At 49.0% G+C, this 16,896-nt stretch overlaps 1 protein-coding gene across 1 annotated transcript in view; it reads right to left on the reverse strand.

Annotated features, from left to right (window-relative positions):
- The window catches only part of LOC138250335 (acetylserotonin O-methyltransferase-like), a 962,469-nt gene extending 945,884 nt beyond the window's left edge, over positions 1-16,585 (reverse strand). Inside the window, exon 1 of the mRNA XM_069205108.1 lies at positions 16,489-16,585. Within this exon, the coding sequence (XP_069061209.1) occupies positions 16,489-16,560 (72 nt within the window). The 5' untranslated portion in view covers positions 16,561-16,585. The remainder of the gene's footprint in view (positions 1-16,488) is intronic.
- Positions 16,586-16,896: the final 311 nt, after the last annotated feature.

A 16,896-nucleotide genomic window follows, 5' to 3' on the forward strand; every position in this document is an offset into this window, starting at 1 on the left:
AGACATGGACCCCCATCACAGACCTGCATGGACACCCATCACCACAGCATGCACACTACTGACAATCACTTAGCCAAACCAATAACATATCACACAACCCAAAGGTTCCTTGCTAATAACAACCATAGAGGGAAACATATCTATGCACAAGATGGCACACGCAGATACAATAACACTGCATTTACATCCCCACAGGACCCCCACTCAACGTCACCGGAGAGGAGGTGGTAGCCACATCCAGTCCCCCCCGAAGAGGCCCACAGTGATGACAGCAGCTGTGCACGCCTGGATCACGATGACCAGCCTGGCCCATCAGGGACCTTTGGACGGTCGGTGACCCAGCCACAGTCCCAACCCACCGCCAAACCAAAGAACAGCCCCCCACCTCCACCGGCGCTAGTGGACAGGAGGCCCCGCCACAGGAACAACAGGCCACCAGCACCCCACCCCCTACAGAAAGAGAACCACCCCACAAACGGCCCCTGCGATCCAGTCAGAAGTCAGAGAACATTTCCAAGACCCCCGCCAGGAAATAAGATTGCCACCCTTCTGTCCCACTCTGCCACCCTGTCCACCTTGAACTGCCACTGCTCCCCTTCCTATGCCCCCTTGGACAATGCACCTGTGATACAAATAGACTGGACTCTACCCTGGTCTTTCCTCCATCAGCAACCCAGCCCATTGTAATATCCCCTCCACTTATTAGCACATAAATAAACACCCTTGGAACAAATTCAAGTATGGAGTCTGTCAATTGTTTGACATATGTATTAGTTTAACAAACTGTAAAGATTGCAATTGAAATGTACTGTAATAGTTGCATAGGTATGACCTGTAGTGGGCAGCAGTAAACACACCAAGAGCCAGAGTGGGGCACAGAGCTCTGAAAATAGAGATGCCAATGTGTACAGTAAGTGACCAGAGAAATAGGGAAATCAGGCTGCCATGTTCAATGTCAACACAAAACTGCAATGAAAGGTGAAGTTACAGTGTCTTACCTGTATGTCACTGGAAGTACTGTTGAATTAGTGTACTGCTGTTGTCCACATCTTCGTCCTCTGCCTCCTCTTTGTCACTGTCCACAGGCTCCACCGTTGCCACACAACCATCCCCAGGCTCATCCTCCTGCAGAAAAGGCACCTGACGTCTCAAGGCCAGGTTGTGCAACATGCAACATGCAACGATGATCTGGCACACCTTCTTGGGTGAGTAGTACAGGGATCCACCTGTCAGATGAAGGCACCGGAATCTGACCTTCAGGAGGCCAAAGGTTCTCTCAATCATCCTCCTTGTTCGCCCACGTACCTCATTGTAACGTTCCTCTGCCCTTGTCATGGCATTCCTCACTGGGGTCAGTAGCCATGAGAGGTTGGGGCAACCGGAGTCACCTGCAAATATTCAAGGGATACCTGTTATCTCTAGGGCCAAACCCACACCCATATACCTAAATCAACTGGATGGGGACCATGGGCTCACCTATCAGCCACACCCTGTGCCTCTGGAGTTGAGACATCACATATGGAATGCTGCTATTCCTCAAGATAAAGGCATCATGCACAGAGCCAGGATACTTGGCATTGACATGGGAGATGTACTGGTCTGCCAAACACACCATCTGCACATTTAGAGAGTGAAAGCTTTTTCTATTTCTGAACACTTGTTCATTTCTCCGGGGGAGGGGACAAATGCAACATGTGTACCATCATTGGCACCAATGATGTTGAGGATATGTCCTAGTGCATAAAAGTAAGCCTTTACTGTGGCCAAATCATCCACCTGGGGGAATACGATGTAGCTGCGCATGTGTTTCAGCAGGGCAGACAACACTCTGGTCAGCACGTTTGAGCGCATTGGCTGAGACATCCCTGATGCCATGGCCACTGTCGCTTGGAAGGAACCACTTGCCAGGAAATGGAGCACTGACAGGACCTACACTAGAAGGGGGATACCTGTGGGGTGGCGGATAGATGAAATCAGGTCTGGCTCCAATTGGGCACACAGTTCTTGGATTGTGGCCCTATCAAGTCTGTAGGTCAGGATAATGTGCCTGTCCTCCATTGTCGCCAGGTCCACCAGGGGTCTGTACACGGGGGATGTCTCCATCTCCTATTCATCCTCAGCAGTTGAACTCTAGGGTGAAAAACGGTAATCAGAAGGTCATATTTAACATATGTCAATATTAATATTAATTTCTTCCTTTACAGAAACAGTATGTGAACTTGTGACTCAGTTGATGTGCCAATGTCTGCTGTGATGCAGTTAGGTGCCATGGCCTGTGCATCCCTGAAATGGCGGCTGCCTGACCTTTGAGGAGAGACAAGTGGAAATGAGGTAATTCCGCTGGTGTTGTGCGCCGTTGCGGTCGGCGGTCAGCGACTGCTGCGCAAGATCGCATTGGTTATCATTGGGCCCTACGGGTTCCATGAGCCAATTGCGATGTACGCTGGCGGTGACGGTACGCACCGTTGCGGACGTGACTGCCATTTTCTATCTCTGCACTCACTTGCTACCTGACCTTCAACAGGAGAGGACATACACTGCAAGTGCTGCTGTGACCTGTGTCTGGAAGCGACAATGGCTCAAGTGTCTGGGGAAAGGGCCCCTGCCTTCACTTCCTAGGAGTTGGAGAGACTAGTGGATGGGGTCCTATCCTAGTACACTTTACTCTATGGTCCTCCAGACAAACAGGTGAGTAAACTGTGTGCATGATACGTGGGCCATGAATGTATGGAGTGCTGTGTGTGTAAGCTCCGTGTAGGGTGGGGTCTTAAGGGTCCTGGGCAGAGTGCTGCATGTATGGTGATCAATGTATGTGTGTAAGGGGATGGGAGGGGTATGGTGTGCCATGAGTATGACAGTCCGGACGGTATGACTAATCCCTTTTCTGCTGTATTTTATCTGCAGGTCAGAAAAAGGGTATTTGGGATACCATCTCCAAGGAGGTGCGGACCATGGGGGTCTTTGACAGGCAGAGCACCCACTGCCGCAAATGGTGGGAGGTCCTGCGCCGCTGGGCAAGGAAGAAGGCGGAAGCCCAGCTGGGGCTGGCCTCCCAACGAGGAAGGGGTGCCCGTCGTACCCTGACCCCCCTGATGTTCCGCATCCTGGTGGTGGCCTATCCGGAGTTGGATGGGCGCTTGAAGGCATCACAGCAGCCACAAGGGGGTGAGTACAGAATCAGAATCATGACTTTGCGCGCGTTAAGGTTTTACCTGGGTGGGGGATGTGGGCTGTGGGTGCCCCTAGGCCAGGGCGAACATGGCAGGGTAGGTTCAATAATGGGCAAGCTCAGATGCACTCCAACCCCAATAGTGTTAGTGGGCATCTACTACTGGGCAGGGTCCTGTGAGTTTCAGGTGTGCAACTCATGACGTTAGGCATTGCATCCCATGGGCTGGTGACTAGCATTGTAACTGATAGTGCATGGCCTAGTGCATAGGGCTGTTCCCTGTATGTTGTGTACGCCAACGGTAGTGTTATTGCTGGCATTGTCCAAGTGTATCCTCTGTCTTCCCCCCCATTTTTGTTTTGTCACCCTGTCCATGTGTGCATTAGCATCATCTGGCGGAGGAGCAGAGGCACCAGCGACTGAGGGAGCTGCATCCCACATGGGCTTGGAGGCCGAATCCACTGACGGTGAGAGCACCAGTGGGACGGAGGGCGAGGGGAGCACCACGACGGAGACAGGAGGGGACACTACCGACAGCGACTCCTCCTCCGATGGGAGCTCCCTGGCGGTGGCAGACACCTCTGTGCCCATCTTAACAAAAGGTACAGCCGCCACCCCCGTACCAGCACCGCCCTCACAGCAGCTCCTCAGCGTGTTTCCTGTGCCCGCTCACCCAGGAGGGTGAGCATCTCCTTCGCCCCAGGCACCACAGGCCCTGCCCTAGTCAGCCCTGCTGCCCTCAGTGAGGAGGCTATTGACCTCCTGAGATCCCTCTCTGTTGAGCAGTCAACCATACTGAATGCTATCCAGGGTGTAGCAGGGCATTTGCAACAAAAAAATGCCCAACAGAGAGAATTCCAGGTTCTAGCCTCCGCACTGATGGCAGCTATTGTCCCTGTCTCCAGCCTCCCCCCCCAACTTCCTCTACCCAGTCCCAATCCCCTCAAACCCAGCCTATCCCAAGCACACCTTCAGACCAGCAATCACCCAAATCAACACACAAAAGTGGCTCAGGCAAACACAAGCACCACACTTCATCTCACAGGCACTCACACGAGCAAAATCCCCATGCAGACACACCAACATCCACTGCCTCCACTGTGTCCCCCTCCTCGTCCACCTACCTCCCAGTAGCGTCTCCACTCACACCTGCATGCACTACATCCTCATCCACTACATCCATCACCAGCACGCCTATCACTACACTCCCCTCACTGGCAGTCACCACCCCCACATCCATGCACACATCCCCTGTGTCCTCTCCCACTGTGTCTGTGACTCCTCCTCTCAAAGTACACAAACACAAGCACCCACACACCCAACACCAATCCACCTCACAACAGCATCCAGCCCATGCACCTACACCCAAACACAGCAGACTGACACCTTCTACAACCACTCCCTCTTCCTCCACTCCCAAACCTTCACCCTCTTCCCGCCCCGGTGTCCCTAAGAAGCTTTTCCTCACCACCATTGACCTATTCCCTACCCCTCCAACCCCCCTCCTTCACCTCGGGCCAGGGTGGCAAGAACCCAGCCCAGCACCTAAGCCACCCAGTCCACGGCCACTGTAGTTTCTGCAGCTGTGAGAGGCTCCAAGGAGGCACCTGTCAGCACAGCCAGTGTGCCAGCAGCAAGGGCAAGATAAAGACTCCAGCTGGCAGAAGCAAGGAGGCACCACCATTTGCCAAGGGCAGGAAGGGGCACAGAACACCACCCATGGCACTTCAGCCGTCCGAGGCTGCAGGTGAAGGCCTGGAGGCTACCACCACCACTGGCAGCACTGCCACCTGCACCGCGGCCAGCACCACAACCTGCCCCACTGCCAGCAGCAGCAGCCCCAGTGGGCAGCCGTCCGAGGCTGCAGGTGAAGGCCTGGAGGCTACCACCACCACTGCCTGCACCGCCACCTGCAGCGCGGCCAGCACCGCCACTTGCACCGTGGCCAGCACCGCCACCTGCCCCGCCGCCATCAGCACCAGCTGCCAGTGGGCAGCCGTCCGAGGCTGCAGGTGAAGACCTGGAGGCTACCACCACCACTGCCTGCACCGCCACCTGCAGCGCAAATGGCATCCACTGAGCAGCCATCACCTCTGGAGAGCAGTGTGTAGTGGTGACTACATGGACTGCAGTGCATCCTGGACCCTGCAACACCTGTCGGTGTGACACACAGGTGAGAGACTGTGACCTTGCACTATCCAGGATGAAGCACACTGGGCACAAGGTCCCCCCCAGAACCAGTGGAAGAAGCCATCCACTCACCCCCTCCTTCCCAGGATGAAGCACACTGGGCACAAGACCCCCTCCAGAACCAGTGGAAGAAGCCATCCACTCAGCCCCTCCACGCCAGGATAAAGCACACTGGGCCCAAGGCCCCCTCCAGAACCAGAGGAAGAAGCCACCCACTCAGCCCCTCCTTGCCAGGATGAAGCACACTGGGCACAAAGCCCCCTCCAGAACCAGTGGAAAACTGGACCCTACTTGAGAGACTGTGGCCTTGCATTCCCCAGGAGCAAGCAGTGGGCAAACCACCCACTTGAGAGACTGTGGCTTTGCACTCCCCAGGAGCAAGCAGTGGGCAAACCACCCACTTGAGAGACTGTGGCCTTGCACTCCCCAGGACCAAGCAGTGAGCAAACCACCCACTTGAGAGACTGTGTCTTTGTACTCCCCAGGACCAAGCAGTAGGCATGGAGCCCCCTCCAGGCCAGTGACGTTATTCCATCTTCCAGCTGAGGTGCTTTCCCTGTCCCCCTGAGCTGCCTGTGTGTTTTCGACCTGGTGCACCTGCAGTGTTCTATCCGTATTGAGGCAGGAGTCAAGTGTGGCCTTGGCCTATGTGTTTTGGGCCAGTGGGCCACGGACATTTTTAAGTGGGTATTGTCCCTCCTTTTGTATATATTGTATATATTGTACATACTGTTAATTTCTTTATGAACGTATTTCTCAAGAATTCTAATATTACACTCATGTGACTCCATTCCTTTTGTCCTTGCGTTATTCCTGAGGGTTACTTTGTGTATATGTACTGTTGTTGCATGTGTTTGTGTGTATGGTGTTGGGGGTGAGGGTGGGGGTGGGGGTGTTGCGTGTAGCGTGTGCGTTTCACTCTCTTTTTCCTCCCCCCCTCCCCTGTGTGCTAGGTGCAGTACTCACCGTGGTCGTCTTCACCGGCATTCATGCTACTGGTGTACGAGAAGATACACCACCATGGGGAACACCTGCAGTTCGGGGTCCATGTCGTCCTGGTTCTTCCTTGAGTGTCGAGAGGTGAGTCGTTTCCCTTCTGTGTTCTGTTTCTGCTGTGCTTTTGATGGCGTTGGTACCGCCCCGGAAAAGCTGGCGGATGGGCGTGTTGTAATACAGTGGGCGGTACATTGTCTTCCGCCTGGCTGTTGGCGGTTACCGCAGCGGTGTTTGTTGCTGCAGCCGTGGTGGTCGGAGTGTTAAAGTGGCTGTATGTGTTGGCGGTTTCCGCCGTGGTCATGATTCCAATTTTTTTACCGCCGGCCTGTTGGCGGTATTACCGCTGCTTTATCACCGACCGCCAGGGTTGTAATGAGAGCAAAGTCTAACTTTACCCATGGTAAAGTTGGACTTTTGGTCTAAGTTTAGACTCATGGTCTAAGTTTACCTTTGTGAATCGGGCCCTGGGTTTCTACAGTTTCTCTACAAACGTGTACAGATCCAGGATACCACACTTGATCTTAGGCCTGAAATCACTCTGCTGACAAACTTCAGTTTTACATTCTCTATTAGTGTCTCATAAAACAAGCAAAAATAGAAGATCAAATAAAACACTACCAAACGTGTATCTACATCATAGAATGATTCATTTCCACTCCAATCAGATAGATGTGCCACACAGTCAAGATCTCCTTCAAAATATCATCCACATACAATCCCTCTAGTATAGAAATGATATATCTCTGGTGCTAGGCTTCCACTTGATGAATTAGAGTCCTGGTGACAGAATCTAAAGCCGAAGGGCCGTTCCTAAATGAGAAGCATCATGCAGCTGTGAGCACAGTATAATTAGCCAGACAAGACGGTCAGTGAAGTTTAAGTTTCCACTGGAAATCTCACTACTACTCAGGAGAATTACTGCAGAAGTGGAAGAAAGCAAAGAGTGAGCAATCCAAAGGTGAATCATGACTGGGGGCTTCTAGAGGCGTCTACACGAAATGCTGTGGAACTCATTCACAAAGGTGAACTACCTTACATGTTGGTGGAAGTTTACCATTTTTCAGTAGTCACGAAAGTGTGATTTATTTGTAACGTTATGACTGAGGAGAATCCAGTAGTCCGCATGTCCTACCTTTTTATGTGCAGAATTCTCTACCCCCCTGTAGAGTATAAAATAACTATTAAATTACAGTTTTGTGAATACTGAAAAAGAGTAACCTTAAGTTTATCTTTGTGAATCAGGCTCATTGTGAGGAACATTACATTGCTAACACTGTGCAATCTACATATAAGGTCCCAACGCATGTTTCCACCTTACAATCTGGGAGTCATGTCAAGATGTCTATGCCACAGTTCTGCCGAGGAGCACATGGCCCCCAAATTATGAGACTTTAGTGGCCTCAGACTGACATGGTATTTCTACTTCCAGGTGAACTGACGAGTTCTCTGAATCGAAGTCTGACAGCTTTCCCCTATGTCTTTCTGCTTAACCCAGCTCTGACTATTCTCCCTGAAGGCCCCACCTGATTTCTCCCTAGTAGGTTCATCATCCCCTAGAGTCTACATACTTTCCCCTCAGCCCACTTATTGTCCCCCAGTTGTAGGAGGCTGGCCTGGTTTGTAGTGGGTACCTTGGGTACTTACACATTATACCAGGTCCAGTTATCCCTTATTAGTGAAATGTAGTAGTGTTCTAGCAGATTAGGCTTATAGAGGTAGATATGGCAGAGCAGCTTAGGCAGAGCTAGGAGACATGAAAAGCTCATGCAATACAATTTATAATTACACAGTACTTATACACAAGTAAAGACAATACTCAGTGTTACCAAAAATAAAGGTATTTATTTGGGTGACACAGTACCAAAAATATCTTAGAGACAATACTCCTTCTGGAGGTAAGTATTATACACAATGTATACACTAGACACCAAAATTAGACAAGTAAATAGTCATGCAACAATGCAAGCAATAGGAAATGCAATGGGAGAAAATAGGTCTAGGGGCAACACAAACCATATACTAAGAAAGTGGAATGTGAATCAAGAATTCCCCCCTAGACAAGTGTAGTGTGTGCAGAATCACTGGGAAAGTACGAATACAGTAAAGGTAAGTAAATTACCCCACCTCAAAGCCCAGAAAACCAGGAGTAAAGTACTGCAAGTTTCCTTAGGACACACTACACCTCGTTTTGGGGATTTTGCAGCAGCCAACCAAGTCTGCAAAGAACAACTGCTGGATTGTTGGACCAGAAGAGCTGCAAAGGAAGAGGACCAAGTCCAGAAGTCGAAAGAAGTTCCAGGAAGGACAGGAGCCCCTGCCAACCCAAAAGAGGGTGCAAAAGAATAGTCCCTGGTTAGTTGAAGACTGCAAGAATGCACCCTAGGAAGATGCCAGTGGGTTCCTGCATAATGCAAAAGATGTCTCACATCATGAAAATTGTTGCAGACATGATTTTTTGTTAGAAGTCACCAACAAGCCTTGGCTACGACAAAAGTGTATTTTGCATCAAAATGGTGCTGGATGGACCAAGGAGGGAGCTGGGGGCCTCAACTCTGTGTGAGGAGGAAGAGGGGCTCTCATCACTTTAGTGAGCCCTCAGGATACCAACCAGAATCCCCGGGAGTCACAGGATCTGGGTTCAAAGGTGGTGCAAAACACAGTTGATGCAGCACAACAAAAGAAGGCCTCACTCCGCCGGAGAACAAGTCAGCGAGTTGAGTGATGCAGGATGGAGTGCTGGGGACCCGGGCCAGGCTGTGCATGAAGGAATTTTGCAAATAGTGCACAGAGGCCTCAGGAGGTGAAGAAGATGCAGTATACAGGGGTACCATTGCTCTCAAGGAAGGCAAGGTCTTACCTTCTCCAAATTGCGTCAGCAGAACCTCAGGACAGTCTATGTCGATGATGTCCATCCTCTGTGTCCTTAGGAGCATGCTTGTCACTGTGAGAAGTGTCCCAGGGTACCGGTCGTCGTCTTGGAAGGTGCCTGCTTGGAGCAGGGGAGTGACTCCGTCACTCCACAGGAGATTGTTTCGGCCCTTCTGGTGCAGGATGAAGACAGGGAGTCCCCAGAGCATGCACACCATGGAAACTGTTGCAGTTGCTGACTTGGAGCTGAGGTTGCTGAAGAAACGTTTCTCTTGTAGACGCTTTGTTGCAATTACAGCGCTTCTTGGAGCAGGCTGCGGTTGATCTGCGGTCAGAGGAATCTGAAGTTGTTGCGAGGATTCCTGAAGGAAGTTTGCAAGCAGAATCTGAAGAGAACCCACAGGAGAGACCCTAAGTAGCCCTGAGAGGGGGATGCTCCATGTTTACTAAAATGGTGCAATTTTCAACATATGAATTAGTAGTTCCACAGAGAGGTACTTTTACTTCTGGGAGTCCAGCTGTGGCAGCTGATGGCTCCCTTGCTACAGGTTCCACCCCAGGAGAGGTTTCTCCCACCACAGGGATGGTATCCTCACTGGCAGGGTGGGGAAGGGATACTTTGATACCCTTCTTACCTGTTGGTGGAGAGGGATCCTGAGATTTCAGGCCTTTTTCTCTCCCTTGCTTTTTCATTTCACCAGTAATGTGAGGAAGCAATTCCTCTGGGATACCCAGCATGGATGCATGGGTACTAAACTCTACCTCAGCCCAACCTGATGCTTCTAGGTCATTCCCTAAGAGACAATCTACAGTTAAGCTAGGTGATACCACCATCTGCTTAGAGCCAGTAATTCCACCCCAACTAAGTTGAACTACAGCTAAGGGAAGAGACTGAGTGGAGGTACTGACATCAGTAACTTGGTACTTCTGTCCAAGGAGGTGTTATGCAGGTGACACCAAGTTTTCAGTCACCAAAGTGATAGTGGCACCTGTGTCCCTATAGGCCTGGGCCTCAACACCATTTATTAAGATTGACTGCCTGTACTTATCCGTGTTAAGGAGACAAGCAATCAAGGTGGCAAGGCCAATGCCACCAGGTGTGATAGAAACTGTCTTAGGACTGTCTACCCCAGTTTCTATTATGGTCCCAAAAGTGAACCCAACTACACTTTTAGTTTGACTATTGCCAGTAGTCCCACCACTATTACCACTACTGCTAGGGGCACTAGAGTCTGATGTCTTAGTGGTGGTAGGCTCAGGGGCTTTACCTGTGCAGGACTTATCCCCTGACCAATGGCCTTTATTTCTACACACATAGCACCAAGGCTTTGTCTGATTGTGTGAAGAGTTTGAAGAAGATGAAGAAGTTTTATCCCCACCCCTAGAGGGGTGTTTTGGACCTGTAGAAGGATCTTTATGTTTACTTTTACCTCCATGCTTGTCCTGAGATTTTTCACCATCTTTCTTTTTGATGTCTTTGTCACCCCCTGTATGAACCTTTCTGTTCACCCTTGTTCTGACCCATTTGTCTGCCTTCTTTCCCAATTCTCGGGGGAGGTCAGATCTGAGACCACAAGATACTGATGTAACAAGTCAGACACACGATCATTCAAGATATGCTCTCTCAGAATCAAGTTAAATAGGCTTTCATAATCAGTCACCTTACTGTCAGATAACCAACCTTCCAGGGCCGTCACAGAACAGTCTACAAAGTCTATCCAGTCATGTGATGACTCCTTTCTGGTCGCTCTGAACTTAAGTCTATACTGTTCAGTGGTTAAGCCCAGACCATCCAAGAGTGCATTTTAAAGAATTTGGTATTTTTCTGCATCATCCTCTCTGACAATAAGAAGTCTGTCTCTCCCCTTGCCAGAGAAGGATAACCAAATGATAGCAGCCACTGTACATGAGGGACCCTCTGAACTTTACAGGCCCTCTCAAGTGCAGCAAACCACTTGTTAATGTCATCACCATCCTTGTAAGGAGAGACAACCTTGTGCAGATTTCTAGAATCAAATTAAGGTTCCCTAACATTTGTATTTCTACAACTGCTGCTGCCACAATGGGGAACTAACCCCAAACCCTGCCTCTCTTTCTCCACAGCCATGGAGTCCCTTTCTAATGTCAACTGCTGCTGCATTGGCTTCAGTCTGGCCTCCTCTAACCTCAGCTTTCTGAGTTCCCTATCGAGGGACTGGTCCTCAGGGTTAGAATTATGTGATGCCTCTGAAACAGAGATAACATGAGAGTGTGCAGAGGCAGACCTATCTCTAACAGGGGCCACTCTAGTGACCTGGCCTCTAGAGGTGAAGGGAGCCCTACTTGTGTGTGAACCCTTCCCACTACCAGTTATACTAGTGGGCTTGTTGCCAGATAGGTCTGTGGAAGGACCCTCCCCAAGATTGTCATCTTGCTCCTCTGAGCCTTCCTGGTTGGAGTCATCCTCTACCTCTTCCCCTGTCTGATGTGAACTAGTGCTGAGTCGCTGGTCATCTTGGAGGAGAAGATTTAGGAGGAACTCCTTATTGGGGTTCTTCCCAATCCCTAAACGTCTTTCAATGCAGAGGCCCCTCAAACTTTTAAATTTTAGATTCTCATAGGTAGTCTTCACAACTCTAAGGGTAGCTTCTACAGAAGACATATTGAAAGAAAAAAGGTTAGGAAAATGAGTAAAAAGTTAGTAGAATAACAGAGCTAACTTTTTAGATAAAAGAAGAAAACTTTTCAAAACTTTGAAAAACATTTGCAAAGTTAAACAGAACTTTTAGAAAGTTTGAAAAATTGTTTCTAGGTACATACTATGTATACTCTAAGTATTGTAGCAAGCTTTTCTTGTGAAAAGCACAGGTAACAAAGTGGTAAAGCAATTGCAAGTACTTATCCCACTGCTGCACCACCAATGAAGGAAGCTGGCCTGGTTTGTAGTGGGTACCTTGGGTACTTACACCTTACACCAGGTCCAGTTATCCCTTATTAGTGAAATGTAGTAGTGTTCTAGTAGCTTAGGCTGATAGAGGTAGCTATAGCAGGGCAGCTTAGGCTGAACTAGGAGACATGCAAAGCTCATGCAATACCACTTATAGTTACACAGTACTTATACACAAGTAAAGACAATACTCAGAGTTGCCAAAAATAAAGGTATTTATTTGGGTGACACAGTACCAAAAATATCTTAGAGACAATACTCCATCTGGAGGTAAGTATTATACACAATATAGACACTAGACACCAAAATTAGACAAGTAAATAGTCATAGAACAATGCAAACAATAGGAAATGCTATAGAACGCAATTGTAGAAAATAGGTCTAGGGGCAACACAAACCATATACTAAGAAAGTGGAATGTGAATCACGAATTCCCCCCTAGACAAGTGTAGTGTGTGTAGAATTGCTGGGAGAGTAAGAATACAGTAAAGGTAAGTAAATTACCCCACCCCAGAGCCCAGAAAAGCAGGAGTAAAGTACTGCAAGTTTCCTTAGGACACACTACACCTCGTTTTGGGGATTTTGCAGCAGCCAACCAAGTCTGCAAAGAACAACTGCTGGATTATTGCACCTGAAGACCTACAAAGGAAGGGGACCAAGTCCAGAAGTCAAAAGAAGTTCCAGGAAGGACAGGAGCCCCTGCCAACCCAGAAGAGGGTGCACAAGAAGAGTCCCTGATTAGTCGAAGACTGCAGGAATGCACCCTAGGAAGATGCCAGTGGGTTCCTTTGTTGCAGATGTGATTTCGTGTTGGAAGTAACCAACAAGCCTTGGCTATGACAAAAGTGTGTTTTGTGTCAAAATGGCGCTGGATGACCCAGAAGGGACCTGGGGGCCTCAACTCTGTGTGAGGAGGAAGAGGGGGCTCTCAGCACTTTAGTGAGCCCTCAGGATACCAGGCAGACCCCCAGGAGTCACAGGATCCAGGTTCAAAGGAGGTGCAAAATGCAGTTGACGCAGCACAACAAAAGAAGCTCCCATGCCGCCGGAGAACAACTCAGCAAGTTGAGCGTCACAGGATGGAGTGCTGGGGACCTGGGACAGGCTGTTCATCAAGGAATTTTGCAAATAGTGCACAGAGGCCTCAGGAGGTGAAGAAGGCGAAGTACACAGCGGTACCATTACTCTCAGGGAAGGCAAGGTCTTACCTCCTCCAAATTGCGTCAGCAGGACCTCAGGACAGTCTATGTCGATGATGTCCACCCTCTGTGTCCTTAGGAGCATGCTCGTTGCTGTGAGAGGAGTCCCAGAGTACCAGTCGTCGTCTTGGAAGGTGCCTGCTTGGAGCAGTGGAGTGACTCTGTCACTCCACTGGAGATTTCTTTGGCCCTTCTGGTGCAGGATGAAGACAGGGAGTCCCCAGAGCATGCACACCATGGAAACTGTTGCAGTTGCTTACTTGGAGCTGAGGTTGCTGAAGAAAAGTTTCTCTTGTAGACACTTTGTTGCAATTACAGCGCTTCTTGGAGCAGGCTGCGGTTGATCTGCGGTCAGAGGAATCTGAAGTTGTTGCAGAGGATTCCTGAAGGAAATTTGCAAGCAGAATCTGAAGAGAACCCACAGGAGAGACCCTAAATAGCCCTGAGAGGGGGATTGGCTACCTTATCAGGTATGGACCTTTCAGGAGGGGTCTCTGACGTCACCTGCTGGCACTGGCCACACAGAGCCCTCCAGTGTGCCCCTACACCTTGCAAATCAAGATGGCTGAAGAGTGGGAAACACTGGAGGAACTCTGGGCACCACCCCTGGGGTGGTGATGGACAGAGGAGTGGTCATTCCTCTTTCCTTTGTCCAGTTTCGCACCAGAGCAGATGAGAAGGGGTCCCTGAACAGGTGTAGACTGGTTTATGCAAGGAGGGCACCATCTGTGCCCTTCAAGGCATTCCCAGAGGCTGGAGGAGGCTACCCCTCCCCAGCCTGTAACACCTATTTCCAAAGGGAGAGGGTGTAACACCCTGCTCTCAGAGGAAATGCTTTGTTCTGCCTTCCTGGGACTGGGCTGCCCAGACCCCAGGAGGGAAGAACCCTGTCTGTGAGGTGGCAGCAGCTGTAGCTGCAGTGCAAGCCTCAGAGAGCTGGTTTGGCAGTACTGGGGGTCCACAGTGGAGCCCCCTGGATGCATGGAATTGGCTCCCCAATACCATATTTCTAATGGAGGGACAATTCCATGATCTTAGACATGTTACATGGCCATATTCGGAGCTACCATTGTGAAGCTACATATAGTTTTTGACTTATATGTAGTGCACGTGTGTAATGGCGTCCCCACATTCACAAAGTAACTTTGCACCTAACCTTCAGCAAGTGAAGGTTAGACATATAGGTGATTTATAAGTTACTTAAGTGCAGTGAAAATGGCTGTGAAATAACGCATGCGTCATTTCACGCAGGCTGCAATTCCAGGCCTGTGTAAGGGTTTGTTTGAGCTCCCTATGGGTGGCAAAAGAAATGCTGCAGCCCATATGGATCTCCTAGAACCCCAATGCCCTGGGTACCTAGTTACAATATACTAGGGACCTACAAGGATGGTCCAGTGTGCCAATTGAAATTGGTAAATGAAGTCACTGGCCTACAGTGACAAATTTAAAAGGAGAGAGAGCATAAGCACTGAGGTTCTGACTAGCAGAGCCTCAGTGACACAGGTAGGCACTACACAGGCATACACGTTAGGCCATAAATTATTAGCACTGGGGTCCTGACCAGCAGGATCCCAGTGAGACAGGCAAAACACACTGACATATAGGTTTTTATCTATGAGCACTGGGGTCCTGGCTAGCAGGATCCCAGTGACACAGTAAAAACACACTGACTCACACTCACAAACAGGCCAAAAGTGGGGGTAACCATGCTAGAAAGAGGCCACTTTCTCACACAACACCCTCCAAACAAAGGACAATAAGGCTAACCGTGGCCAGTTGAGACTTTATTGTCTAAGTGGTGATACGTGGAGAGTAGATCTGCAATAGAGTGGGTACTCCCTTTATTATCCACTATATGGTTACTTCCAGTGGGGATGTAAACCACACTGTTTGGAGATTTTTACCTAACCAACAGTGTGAGTGTAATTTCTCAGAGTTCCTATGGGTATGTTTTAAAGTTGGGCAGTGGGATTGGTCCACTGGGCACATGTCCATACACATTAGGCCATAAATTATGAGCACTGGGGTCCTGACTTACAGGATCCCAGTGAGACAGGCAAAACACACTGACATATATGTTTTTATCTATGAGCACTGGGGTCCTGGCTAGCAGGATCCCAGTGACACAGTAAAAACACACTGACTCACACTCACAAACAGCCCAAACGTGGGGGTAACCAGGCTAGAAAGAGGCTACTTTCTCACACCAGTTTTCCTGCTGTCTCCCAGGCCTGCCTTCTTCCCCTCTGCCTGCTTTCTTTAACCTCAGTCTACTCGTTCTTTCCCCTGAGGCTGGCCACTTTCCCAAAGTCTTCCCATTTCCCCACAGATTCTGCCACTTTCCCCTGAAGACACCACAGAGTCTACCCCTTTCCCATCAACCTGCATGTTTTCCTACAGTGTGCCATTCTAATAGTTCTTGCCCAGTCTACCCACTATCCTACCAGTTCTATCCTCTTTTCCCTTAACCTGTCTGCTTTTCACTAGTTTCCAGTTTGCAAGCTTTTCTCCAAATTTGCCCATTCTTCCGCCCAAGTCTGTGCTTTCCCCAGAGTCTGTCCACCTTCGTCTCAGACTGGTTTTGTCAGTCTGACATTTCTCTCCAGTATGCCCTCGAGTCTCTCCAATTCCCACTTACCCATTCGCTCCAAATGCTGTCTACTTTCCCTCAACATGTCCATGTCCTCTTCAGCCTGTCCTCTTTATCTACGTCGACTTCTTCTCCTCTCGAGTTTTCCCACCGTTTCCTCTGTCAACTTTACGCCTCGTAGTAACTGAGACATGCTCAGTTTTGTCACGTCCTGTATTGAAAGCTAGGTACATAGTGTAAAAATGGTGCTATTCAACAAGTGGTAGGGTTAATAGACTTCCTTTTTGAATTTTGCTTTATGATTTTCGAGTGCCTATCCCAAAAGATATTTCCTTTTTGTCAATATTTTTCCTATCAGACACTATTTGTTAGAAATTATTTACAAATGATATTTATACTTTTTTTATGCCGCATTTGCGCCGCTTTTTGACGCAAAAGCGGCACAAACTGACAAATTACAATAGTACTTTTTAAGTTTGAGCCGCTTTTGCGTCACAAAATTACGAATAGCTATAATAGATTTACTTCCCTAAAGTCTAGATTTTCCTACCTTGGACACAAGAAATCCATCTCTGTATTGAAGTAGCAACCTGGGATATTGAAGATCTTCGGAAGAGCTCATGTTGTTTCCTGAAACACTGACAGGTGACTGGTGGTCTTCTGTGGTGTGTAAACTCTTTATAAATCATGGGCGATGACTTCGAGTGAACAGCTCATGTTATGTCTCTAATGCCAGGTGACTGTGCCAGGTGACTGTGCCAAGCCTTTCCTTTTATCTGAACAAACATAATGAGTGTTCTAAATAAATATAATTCTTATATGACTCATAACTCAAAATATAATTGTCTGATTGATGTTCAATGTACCGTTAAAAGTCGAAAACCAGGCAAGATTAGAATTTGTAACACGCATGTAGCAATCAACCCACCCAACTCAGATGTTTTGACAAGACGGTGCC

The sequence above is a fragment of the Pleurodeles waltl genome, chromosome 8 (assembly GCF_031143425.1).
Source record: "Pleurodeles waltl isolate 20211129_DDA chromosome 8, aPleWal1.hap1.20221129, whole genome shotgun sequence".
Classification (NCBI taxonomy): domain Eukaryota; kingdom Metazoa; phylum Chordata; class Amphibia; order Caudata; family Salamandridae; genus Pleurodeles; species Pleurodeles waltl.